At 36.9% G+C, this 13560-nt stretch overlaps 1 protein-coding gene across 1 annotated transcript in view; it reads right to left on the bottom strand.

Annotated features, from left to right (window-relative positions):
* Positions 1-13560, bottom strand: part of LOC150081581 (rap1 GTPase-GDP dissociation stimulator 1-B-like) — a 199792-nt gene that overhangs the window by 166139 nt on the left and 20093 nt on the right. The window contains exon 3 of the mRNA XM_090380251.1: positions 6394-6540. Within this exon, the coding sequence (XP_090236377.1) occupies positions 6394-6540 (147 nt within the window). The remainder of the gene's footprint in view (positions 1-6393; positions 6541-13560) is intronic.

Genomic DNA, 13560 nt, shown 5'->3' with positions numbered 1-13560 from the left:
CCATGCCTGCAAATGTTAGAAAAACCAGCAAATCTCTAACGAATGAAGTGAAAATGGACATTATTCGTCGTATGGAATCTGGTGAGCGGAATTCAGAGTTGTGAGAGACCTTAAACTTAATACATTCTACTGTTACGACCATTATTAATAATGCTGAGAAGATCAAGCAGTCACATACAGGAATTGTTAATGTAAGCATTTCTAGAACAATTTATTCAAGGAGTAAGATAATGAAGAAGTTATTAGTGTGTGGATAGATGATATGAACCAAAACATTCTTGTAACACAGGCAGTGGTTGTGGACAAGGCTAGGAGCTTGTTCAATGAAATTAATGAGGAATTGGAGGAGGACTGAATTATTTTCAGCTAGCTGGGGCTGGTTTTCCCGGTACAAAAACCCAACAGGACCAGAATTAACAATGTAAATATTACTGGTGAGGCGGCTAGCAAACCTAGTAGCCAAGAAGCTAAGAGTTAGTGTATTAGTGATTAGTCTTTGTTGATAACAAAAAAAAGAAAAAGACAAAAAAAAAAAAGGTCACTGTTTAAGATGCACTGAAGGATCATCTAGACAAGACAAGACTGCAGTAATAATTCAGACACAGCATGGGTTTGTTAAGGGAAAGTCTTGTCTGACAAATTTCATTGGATACTATGATGTGGTTACAAAGGAGAGGGAGGCAAAAAATAATTTTGATATCATACACAGCAGGCCCTCATTATAACGCTGTTCTTATATTATAACCCGCATCTGACTATAACGCTGTCACAAATCACTATAATGCTCTTTTACAGATTGCATTTTTGGCTTATTTAACAAAACCGTTTCATTTGATGGAGTCGATAGCTTGGAAATGAATAGCAAAACAGCATTAAAACATTTCTCACGCCAACTTGAGAAATTTTCCCATGCTCAGCGAAATTTTCTTGCACGCTAATTTAATTGCAGTACAGTGACTTGTTACGTTATATGCATTTATCCGAAGTCTAGTCGTCACTCAGTAAAGTGTACAGTATTAGACATCATGCATAACGGACAGTTTACTCGAACGTTTTATCACAGTTAAATTTTCAAAGAGTTAATAATGCCGAATAAGAAGCAGTACGAAGACTACAAATGTAAGAGCAGGAAAGACAGCTGTTCCACTGCAAGCAACTAGGGCTAGGCCAGCTATTAGGATTGAAATGGCAAGACTTTAACTAATTTTATTGAAGATAATATCCAATGCAGAATTCAGTTAAGTTAAATATTATTTAAAAAAAAAAAAAAAAAAAAAGAGAGAGAGAGAGAGAGAGATTAGCCTATATGATGATCTGAAGAAAACTCACCTAAAAAAAAAAAAAAAAAAAAAAGTGGAACCATTTAAAACTAGTAAGGGGTGGTTGGATAGATTTAAAATCCAGGGCAAAGCCGCAAGTACAGATCAAGGAGCTGAAACTTTCAAAAAAGAACTTGTTAAAATTATTGAAGAGGGGTATTATGTGTTATACTTCTCAACAAGTTTTTAACATAGATGAAGCACAACTTTTTTGGAAACGAATGCCTAAAAGAAGTTTCATATTGAAAGAAGAAAAAAAACATGCCAGGTTTCAAAGCCGTGAAGGCTCGGTTGACTTTATTTCTGGGTGGTAACGCTGCAGAGGATTTAAAATTAAAACCCCTTTTAGTTTACCAGCAAGAGGGCCAAAGTACAACCCAAAATCGACACATTTTTCATGATTAAATCGTCAATTAAATTAAATCAATTCATGATTTTAATTGGAATTTTTAATTTAATTCTGATACGTAAGTAGTTACCACATAATTATATACGTATGTAATGCAAAATATTTTATATGTACAAATATTTAAATATTAAATATTTTGACCGACATTTGTGCATCTTTTCACTACCATTTGTTATTGATTAGAAAATATCCTACGGCACTGACCGCAACTCACAAATATATATGTTACCTTATGGGAATGCAGCACTCACTTAGCGCAAATTCACTTAGCGCTCTGTTTTTCTTGAACGAATTATCAGCGTTAAGATAGGTCACCTGTACTTGGATTTCAGGAAAACTTTTGACACTGTTGCGCATGGAAGACTACTGTACAAACTGGAGAAGTATGGTATTAAGGATAAGTTGCTACAATGGATAAAAGGGTGGTTGAGATGGAGAAGACAGAGAGTGGTAATCAATGGATGCTGCTCTTCGTGGACTAATGTTATTAGTGAAGACCCCCGGGTTCGGTGTTGGGCCCTTTGTTTTTTTTTTTTTTTTTCTATATTTATCAATGATATTGATGAAGGTATATAAGGCTTAATGTTGAAGTTTGCAGATGATACAAAGGTTGGCTGGGTTGTTAATGACAGTACAGTAATGGCAATGTGCTATTGCAACAGGATCTAGAAAATTTGGGCAGATGGGCTGAGAAGAGACAACTGAAGTTTAACATTGACAAATGCAACTTACTGCGCATGGATACAAGTAATCCCAGAGAAATGTACCAACTGTGTGTTACTATATTGAGGGTGGTAGAAAATGAAAAAGATCTGTGAGTAATTGTGCAGTCACATATGAAGTTTTCTGAGCAATGCAGACAGGCTGCTAGAGCAGGTCATGGAGTATTGTCCATGATATCCAGAAATTTTGCTAGTATGGAAAATGAGGTGATTATCTGGAGGCCTCATTTTAGGAAGGATGTAGAGTTTTCTGAGTGTGTACAAAGAAGGACAACAAGATTGGTGAGGGGAAACGAAGGGAGCCTCTTACCAAGAAAGGTTTAAGTTCTGCAAATTGCAGCAGCTAGAGACTAGGCACCTGCAAGGTGATCTGATTGAGGTGTATAAGGCCTTGAGTGGGTTGAGCACACTGAATTCTGATGGGATTCTTCCGCTTGCTCAGATTACAAACCTGAGGGGACATGAATTCAAATTGAGGAAAGACAGTTGTAGAATATATGTGCAGAAATTTGCCTTTAGCCAGCAGGTGGTTAATTGCTGGAACAAAACTTCCATCTGTCGTTGTGGAAGTTGACAGCTTAAATAAATTCAAGGAGGAACTGGACAAACTTTTAGAGGGAATGGATGTGTGAAATTGAGTTTTTTTTTTTTTTTGGCTGATGCTACATAAGCTCATATGCTTGCTTTCTTGCATCACGTCTCCATTACTACTACTACTGCTTGTCTAAAAAAACACACGGATCTGCAGCCATGCTGACTGCAAAGCTTTACACATATCAGAATAGATGATGGTTGTGGGTCCATATACCTCACGTTCCATTCCAAAACGAAGTCAGGCGAAGTTGGAAACCAATACGATATCTTCACTGTGTTCCTTGAACCACTCGAAGCACAGCGTTGGCACAATGATACAGTGCATTATCATCTGGGGAGATCCTCTTTCTCTCTGGTAAAAAATGCAACATGGTAGGGTGCATGTGGTATCCTAAGAGCTGCTGGTAGACCCTCACCAGTGGAATGTTGGTCCATATCATCTGGGGGTTCTAATCCTTGCCAGCAAATCATGTCCCTTATTAAGCAACCACTGTCACCTACCCAGATAGTGGGCACTATAGATGATAGGTCCACGGACTAATGTTACTTGCAGCACACATGAAGGCATCCATTGGCATGTTGCACCAGGTATTTGGACTTATCTGACCAGCAAACTTGTTTCTATTCCTCCAGTATGTTGCTGATCACAGCACTCACTGTCAACTATGATCAGCGTTGAGGAGAGGGCGTCTCTCAAGTCATCTGCTCTGGAATCCCATACATCTGAGTTTGAACCCATCATCATTTGGGATATTGTTCTTGCATTCTCCCATACTGTATTGTGATGCCAACTGTTGCATAGTGACCTGCCATTGAGCCCATACAACGTGCTGCATCCTTCACTCATTACAAATATCCACCTTGAGTAATCCTTTACAGTTTTGTCAGCAGAATGTGGTTTGAACCATTCAACATCATTCTATGTACACCTTAACCACAGTGGGCTGTAAGCAACCAACAAGACATGCTATTTCCAATATAGTAGCACCTGATGCACGAGCTCCCACAATCATGCCCTTCTGAAACTGTTATCTTTAATACATCCCATAATTGATACTTTATCACTTTGACTTCCACAACCAGATGAAAATTACCACTGCTATAGCACACGAAGCTGTTCAGCTTTTTATACTGTGAGCTATGTGGCACAGCCCATCATAACAGATAGATTGGTTCATCAGTCATCACTGTGTGTGTGTGTGCATGTGTGACCTTCCTCAATTCAAATTGAGGAAGGTCAGTTGCAGAATAGATACATGGAAGTTTGCCTTTTGCCAGTGAGTGGTTGATTGCTAGAACAAATTTCCAGCTGTTGTTGTTGTGGAAGTCAGCTTAAATAAATTCAAGGAAGAACTAGACAAATTACTGGATGGAATGAATAGGTGAAATAGGAGGTCTTGCTTTTTTTTTTTTTTTTTTTTGTTGATGCTGTATAAGCTTGCTTTATTGCATTATTTGCCACTGATAATGCCAATGCTAATTTCACTGCACTGGTGAAGTGTGGATAGAGATTTATCTTTAAAATCTTTGTTCAAATGAAAGTTTTTTTAGAGAGAAAAATCACTATATACTGCAGCTGAAAATCTCTTAGTCACTAGTATGATTTTCACCTGGGGCCTAAAGAGACTTCTACAATAAGTTAATCATACTACCCAGTAGCAAGAATTTCTTTTTGCAGCATAAAATTCAGAAATCCCACTCATTAATTTTTACCAACAGCCAAGGGAGATAGATATCCAGCATGAGGTTTTAATTTTGATTCCTCTTGCAGGGTACTGAACTTTATTATCATAAAAGTAGCACCTGGGATTTTCCCCAAATCTGAAGTATCCTTTGCATGATGGTAGATGGCTATATTCTGCCAGTGTAATACCAGTTTCGAATGTGGCATTTCAGTTGTAATGTTTTATGTTGTTATGTTGTTTATCAAGTGACTATCCTTTTAGCTACCAGAGAGCTGATATCATTGGAAGGCAGCTCCCCCTAGTACTTGTCCTTGGTGCATGACGGCAGATCATGTACTGCCTTTGTGGGCTACCTCCTGGCTTGCCTAGACAAGAAGGAAGAGACTAGCACAGGAAAATTGGTGAAAAAGGAAACAATCAGAGTTGGAGGAGGGATACTGTACAGTAACACAGTGGGGAAAGGAAGTAGGAGACCTCCCCAAGAAGTAACTAAAAGAGGAAGAGGAAATGAAAGGCTAAAGGAGAAGAGAGCAGTCATTTGTCCAGCAGTAATGACAACAGAGTATAAAACGTCTTCTGATGACAGCTGTCTTCCAGGTGTCAGAAAAATATGTTTTATGGCACTGATATTCGTATAGTGGCATTAGTACCCACACAATTCCACCTCTGGAAGCACCAGGGTTAGGAGAGCAAATGTTACCTCAAGGAAAGATAGAATGTTCCCTCACCTCATGCTGGTGCTTTGCCTATGAGAAATTACACTTTTGGAGATTCCGGAGTCTGCAAGAGTTTACTAGCACAGGGTTTGAAAATTTGAGGGATTGCTGGTGTGTAAAGATCCCACTTCTGGATGAGCTGCAAATAAACCTGCAGACTGTTGTACACTATTTTATTTCAGCAGTTTAGTGACATCAACTACTGTCAAATGTTTCACAAGCTGTGAACCACTGTCATCAACATTGGAAACTGTCTTAGCTTTGCAGCATAAATTCAGAAATTGCACTTGCTAATTTTAACAATGGCCCAAAGGGATACAATATGCACAAAGTTTTAGGAAACTGTTCAAATTATACTGTTAATATGAAAAATCTCCCCGAACTGCTGTCAAAAATTTGAGTTTGCTCTGTAAAAATGAAAAGGTCAGTCTTTAAACAAAAGGTGAAACACAGCTCTGCACCACCCAGAAAAAGTTGCACTTTTTTTTCCTTTTAACTATATGTTCTGAAATATATGTAATTTAATACAAAATGTACAAAACAGAACTGCATATGTACTGTTAAGGATTAACACAGTACTTCTTGTTCTACAAGTTCAAAGAATTCAACTTTATCTACAGAGAAATCTGTATGGTAATTTAGACACTTCATTATAAAATGGAATATACTGTACTTTTTTATTATTATTAACAAGTTGTAAAAAGAAAACAAGGTGTGGACCCTGTTTTCTTTTTACAACATAATCAGATGATATAATCAAAACAATATAATTAAAATTTAACTATGCATTTCAAACACACATTTTGAATAAACATTTTTTTTATACTAGTAATTGTCATCTGAAACTATTTTCACTAGGCCCAATAAACATTAAAAGTTATATTCTGGAATAATAATGAAATGAGAGCAGCTCTAACTAAATAGCACAAAAAAAATTAATAATATTACCTCCTGTTAACACCGATATAATTAAATCACTAGCAGTTTTAAAGATTGTTTGGTACTCCTCTTCATGAGTTCTCACTTTATATTTTTCCATTAATTCCAACAAGTGATCACACAAACCCAGTTCTGCCATCAGCAGCTTTACTCTGTCTAACAAAAATATAAAATACATAAGTGTTTTAATACAAATTATCAGAAATACTAACAAATCACATGCAGTGTGATCAGTAGAACCATTCAAACAAATCTGTTTTAACTGTTTTGTGACAAATCAATTTTTGTTATTACATCAAGAATCTAAAAACAAATCTTTGGATACTGGTTATAATTCTCACCAGGAGATCCAAAAGTAAATGTGAAGAGTAATGAAGTTCCTCAGTGTATGGAGAGAATGTATAAAAAGCTATTATATGGGGGCAAGTACATGTGTGTGACGATGACAACACAGTGATAACAACAATTCAAATAAAGACTTCAACCAATGCTCAGAATATCTTCTGGGAATGCAGAGCAAAATCTGCGATGAAAAGGGGAGATATGCCAATAAAGTGATGTCAAAAAATACAAAAATTTAGCTTTGAAATGAAAAAAACATAGAAAAATAATAAAAATTAAAATAGCTGGGGGGGGGACAAATTAGTAACTCATAACTTTAGTCCAAGAAGAGTAGTAGTAACCATTTATAACCAAAAACTATAAGTCAAGTATTTTACTAGAGGATGAAATTATTTGCACTGAGGAAATGCCAACATATCACAATTTTGTTGATGTTATCAAATAAAAATAATGAAACAAACAAAAGGGCACATTATATGAAATATTAGAATTTCATACAGCAGACTGCCAGGACAGCTAATGGGGTTTTGTCAATGATATACAGGAATTTTACAGGGATAAGGAGATGATTATTCCATTGCATAAGGCAATGGTCAGACCACACCTTAAACACTGCATACAGGTCTGGAGTCCACATTTTAGGAAGAATGTAGAGCTGCTGGAATGACTACAGAGAAGGGCAACAATAAGACTGGTGAGGGAACAAATGGGTGTCCTTACCAAGAAAGGCTTCACTTTTGCAAACTGCAGAATCTGAAGACTAGACACCTGCAAAGTGATCTGATCGAAGTGTTTAAGGCTTTGAATGGATTGAGCAAGCTCAATGCTGACAGGATTCTTCCTCTTGTCAGACCCCAGACAAAGGGGCACAAATTCAAACTGAGGAGGGTCAGTTGCAGAATAGATACACGGAAGATTTTCTTTAGCCAGTGAGTGGTTGATTGCTGGAACAAATTTCCATCTGTTGTTGCAGAAGTTGATAGCTTAAATAAATTCAAGGAAGAACTAGACAAATTACTGGATGGAATGAATAGGTGAAATAGGTATTGCTTTTTTTTTTTTTTTTTTTTGGTTGATGCTGTATAAGCTTGCTTTATTGCATTATTTGCTACTGATAATGCTAATTTCACTGCACTCGTCCACAAAAGATCAATACATGTCTTACACACACATCTGCTGTGCACTTTCTACAAATTTGAGAAAAAATTATGCAAGAAAGCAGCAACATTATACAGCATCAGGCAAAACAATAATAATAACTAAACAGTAAAATTATACCCATTTCATTCTTTCTAATATGTGCTCAATTCTTCTTTACATTTATTCAAACTAGCCACTTCTGCAACACTAGATAAAATCTTTATTCCAACAATCAGTTATACTCTTATGGAATCATCATCACACATTTTCAATCCACTGCAGGATGAAGGCCTCTCCAGAAACTTTCCAGCTCTTTCTGTTTTGTGCAATGGCCACCCATTTATTACCCACAAACTCTTAAATTTCATCTGTCCATCTGCACTGTTGTTTTCCAGGTTTTCTTTTAGCTCCTCTTGGGTACCATTCTGTTATTTTCTAAGTCCATCTGGCATCATGGCTTCAAGCTAAGTGTCCTGGCCCAAGTCCATTTCCGTTCTTTAGTTTTGATAAGAATGTCCTATACTTGTGTTTGCTGCCTAAACCATGTATTTTTCTTCATATCCAACAGTCTGATTCCTAATATAATTCATTCCATTCTTCGCTGTGTAGTTTTCAGCTTCTCATCCTCTTTTGGTGAGTGCCCAAGTTTCACTTCCATAAGTTGTGGTGGGGAGTATACATTGGTTCATTATTTTACATTTCAGACAAATTGGGAAATTGCTCCTCAGTATGTGAATATATTTCCCGAATGCTATCCATCTGAAATTTATTCTTCTCTTGACTTCCAGCCTTTATCATTATTACAGCTAATGACTTGTCCTAGATAAGTACATGATCAATTATTATTTCTTCAACAATTATATCCTTGATATGGCATAATTGTTCATCATTACTTTTGTTTTAGCCATATTTACCTTTAGTCCGAAATCCTTACTAACTCTGCATAACTGATTAAGGTTTTCCTCTAATTTTTCGGGATCGTGGCTCATGATCACAATGTCATCTGCAAATTTAAATGGTTTAGGTACTCTCCCTTTACATTGACTCCTTCCTGCAACCAGTCCAATCTTCTGAAAGCTTCCTCAAGGGAAGCAGAAAACAACTTCAGAGATATTGTGTCTCCTTGTCGAACTCCTTTCTCAATTTTCTATTGTCTTTGTCTAGTCTAATAAAAGGATGTAGCATTCTTATATATTTTCCTCAAAATCATAATGTGTGGGGTGTCTATGCCTTTTCTTTCCAGTGCTTGAAACATTGCCTTATGCTGTATCGAGTCAAATGTCTTTTCATAATCCACAAATGCTAGGCATAATGGTGTTTTACATTCATTTGTTTTCTCCATTAGCTGGGATATTACATGAAGGTTGTTGTTTGGTTTTTAGGAGTATCAGCAACTAAGGCCATATTGCTCCGGGGATATGTGGTGGTCATTCCCTAACCTTTCCACATCCTCCGTATTTAGTGGTCACGGGAATTACATGAAGGTGATCCATAGTTGAGATACTTGTCCTAAAGCCAGCTTGCTCTTTCATTAATTCTCATCAAGTATTCTTTCTAATCTGTTAGTAATGACCCTTGTGAACAACTTATAGATATGGGACAACAAGCTAATTGGTCTATAATTTCCAATTTGTCTCCTTTCTTAAGAAGCAATATTATGACTCCACTCCTTATTACATTATCCCACACCTTTCCTAATGTATTTCATGAAGAGTCTTGCTAGTTTCTTTGCCATGTCTCTTCCAATTTTAAAACTCTACAGTAACTTCATCTTTACCCAGGGCTTTTTGATCCTTCATTTTCTTCAATGCATGTTCTATCTGATCAGGATGGATATTGGGTATGTTGTATGTGTTGCAAAATTGTGATCAATCTTCCCCACTGCTGACATCATTCCCTTGCTCCTTACATAATAATTTATAGCAGTCTTCTGCTATTTGTTTATGCCTTCTCTGCTATTTATAAGTACACCATCACTATTCTTCAGATTCAGTATTATTTGTCTTTCTGTATTACTGGTCATGGCTACTGATTTAAATCCTTTGTTTTCCCTTAATGCTTGTTCTAATTTTCTTGTGTTAAATCTTCTTATATCCTCCCCGAGTCTCTTTCTAATTCCTTTGCACAACTCAGTTTACTCAATTTTGTCCTTGTCGGTGTTTATCTTGCTCTTCATTTGCCATTTTTGGTTCATCATGTGCTTCTTGACTAATTTTTTCTTCTTTGGATTTCTTTTTACCTATAGGTTTTAGGTTCAGGCTTTATCACTTTCAGAAAGTTGTATTCCTTGTCGATATCTTGGTCCTGAAAGGTCTGCCAAAGCTCAAATTTGTTCTTAAGTTTCAGTTAATTAATTACATACTGCTTTTTCTCTTCTGTTATCTCAAAAGCCTTCGTATTATTTACTCAAATCAGTTTTTTCCTTTCTTTTCTTACATCTATATCAGGCGTGCATCTTACAATTCTGTGATCACTTCCAACATTTACCTTGTTCAGGACAGTAACATTGTTCACAATATATCTTCTGCTAGTGAGGATAAAGTCAATTTCATTAGTTGTTAATCCATTTAGGCTTTTTCATGTTCACTTTCTGTTAACCCTTTTCTTGAAAAACGTGTTCATTACTGACATTCCTCAAGATTCTGAAAATTCCACAAGTCTTTCGCCTCTTTCATTTCTTTCACCAATTCCAAAATTTTCTATAGTTCCCCTTTCTGCACTGTTTTGTCTCTTTCCAACCTTAGTATTGAATTTCCCCATAATTATGGTGTAGTGAGTTTTCTATTCATCTAGAAGTCACAAGCAAAACTGTGAATAGGATTTCCAATCAGTGGAAAAAGGTCATTAATAGCCCAGAGAAAAAGAATGGGAGAAAGAACTGAACCTTGGGGAACAAGACCATTATTGGAGAAATTAGAAGACAGAGAGCTATCTACCACAACCCACAGTAAGCAGTCAGAAAGTCTTACAAAAAACAGTCAGTAATCCACAAGACAGAAACTTATTTAGAAGTCCTTTTTGCAAAATATGATCAAAAATTTTTGAAATATCAAGAGAAACTGCTTGAGTATCACCAAACTTTTCTATTGAATTTGTCCACATTGGCAATCACTGATCAGATGGAAGGCTTCAGGATAGTTTAGGAATTGGTGGTTATTGGATTTCTCCATTACTTTAGAAAGAGTAAAAGTGAGTGCAATGGGACGATCAATGATTGGAAGAGATTTGTCACTCATTTTAGGAACTGGCTGGATATGAGGAAATTTCCAGGCAGAAGGAAAAACACCAGTGGAATAAGAAAGTGAGTTTAAAAATTCAACAAAGAACAGAAACACAGGAACTCAGGAACACGGGTTTTGAGAACAAGTGGAGAAATACCATCAGGATTTGCAGCTTTCTTGGCATCAAAACTGTTCAAAATACTTCTTACCTCCTTTTGGCTGAAGATCCCCCAGGGGGCATTGAATGGCGTGTACTGGGAATGGTAGGAAGAGGTTTGCTAACATCATCAATAAACAAGTTAGAAAAAAAAGTAGGATGCTAGCCGGTCTGCTTTATCTTTTGCTGAGGTGGCAAACCTCAGCATAAGGTAAAGAACCATCAAGCAGGAGTAGAGAAGGGACAAACGTTGTGGCCAATAGCTATGGCAAAAGACCAGAATGCTCAACTACCATCTGGCAAGAAGCAAGTTTTCTACTCTTAGCCTGTTCAAAATCTTGTTTGGACTGAATAATAATAACAATTTTTGTGAGCTTTAGTATAGGCAGAAAATGAAGCTGGAGATTTGGATGCAAGCCAACTGCAATATGCAACATTCTTATCTTGAACAGCCTTGGCACATTCATTGGAAAAACAAAGTTTAGACAAAGGACAAGATTTTAAAGTGGAATGTGGAATAAACAATTTCATCCCTACAAGAATGATTTCGCTGACATGATCTGAGCAAACACTGACATCAAAATATTTAAAAAGTAATCTAACCAAGGAAAAAGGAAAAGAAGATTATAAATTATGCAGATCCCATTTTGTTTTTGTAATGCCAAACAACATGTAGCCAAGAAGAAAAGGCTCCACTGGAGAAGAGACCATCAAGTTGTCATCTGAGGTGCCAAGAGAACCACTTGCCTAGACCACATACTTTGAAAGGCTGTAGTAATAATATTCACCATATAGTGCAGGGAAGCCATAGACTGTTGCTGAACTGGCAAAAAAAAAAAAAAAAAAAAAAAAAAGTAAATAAAAAACAAATTATGTGTCCCTCCTCCTACAGGTAACTATCCAGTTGACCTTTGAATTTATTCAAACTGCCAGCATCAACTATATGCGAGAGCAACTTGTTCCAGCAATCAATGACTCACTGACTAAAATAAAAGTTCCTACAATCTAATCTAAACCTCAAGCCCTGTAATTTTTAATTATGACCCCTAGTTTCGCAATTCTTTATAACAGCGAGAATTCCACGTTCATTCATTTTACTAATCCCTCTGAGCGCCATGTAATCCTCAATCAGGTCACCTCTGAGGTGCCTGCCAAGCTCTGCAGCTCACTTTTTTTTTTTTTTTTGGGTAGTTGTTGGCACATCGGCTTCTGTGGCTATAATGCACTTCCCAAGGTTTTTGCAGTACTTTAATCCAAACCCGAGGCGGGATTCGAACCCGCAACCTTTGGGTTGCCAGGCAGGCACTTCACCTACCCGGCTAGCCTGGTCAGCCTGCAGCTCACATAATTGGAATCTTTCCTCATATAGTCGTCCTCCTGTCGATCTCACCTTTGGACTCTTTCAAGAAGTTCAATGTCTTTTTTCAAATGAGGTCTCCATACTTGAACACAGCATTCAAAATGTGGTCTTACAATTACTTGATACAGTGGGATCATGACCTCTCTATCTCTACAGGATAACATTGTTCTATCACGGTGTTCTATCAATAAATAATTGATAGAACACTGTGGGCTTTCCTGGTTGGCTGTTTAAATTGTTCAGAAAACTTAATATCTGCCCGTATTGTAATTCCCAGATCTCTTTCCTCATACACTGTTTTTAATTCAATCCCACCAAGTGTACAATTTATTTGTGGGTTGCTATTCCCTAAGTGTAAGACCTTACATTTAGCAGCATTAAAACATAGCTGCCATTTTTCTGAACATCTTTAAAGTTTGTTTTTTGTTCCTGAGAAAAAGATCAAGAGTGTTGGCCGTCTGGTAGGTAAATGAACAATCTGTGAAGTCATTAGTAATTGCAAAAGTCTGAGCATTTCAACCAGCTGGGTCTGTGTGACTAGAAAACTGAAGCCAGCTGGAGTTGTGAACATTAAAATTGAGGGAAAATTATCTCACTATTAGAAAAGTTGGACTGGAGAAAGTCAAGTTTCAAAGAAAGGAGGTCATAGAGTTCTTCCAAGTGATTAGTGAAATTTGGGAGCTTGATAAAGGAAACATGAATTTTACAGGATGGTGTAGAGAGATTTTAAGCTAGAGAAGACTGAAAAGAGGGGATTCCAAATTACTAAGTCTCTGACAAGTAATATCAGAGAAGGCATATGTACAAATACCACTTTTGAAGCGAATGGAATCGTACAGTGAATAATTAGGACAACTGAGATGAGCAGTGGTTGCATCAACCGATAATTGGGATTCTGTCAGAAAAAGTAAGTGGGGCTTGGCAGACTAAGTGGAAATGGACATCATTAAGATAAA

The sequence above is a fragment of the Mastigoproctus giganteus genome, chromosome 8, assembly GCF_048544385.1.
Source record: "Mastigoproctus giganteus isolate SK-2022 chromosome 8, ASM4854438v1, whole genome shotgun sequence".
Classification (NCBI taxonomy): Eukaryota; Metazoa; Arthropoda; class Arachnida; order Uropygi; family Thelyphonidae; genus Mastigoproctus; species Mastigoproctus giganteus.
Note: the sequence above shows the minus strand (reverse complement) of the source record. Positions and strands in the feature narration are given on the sequence as shown.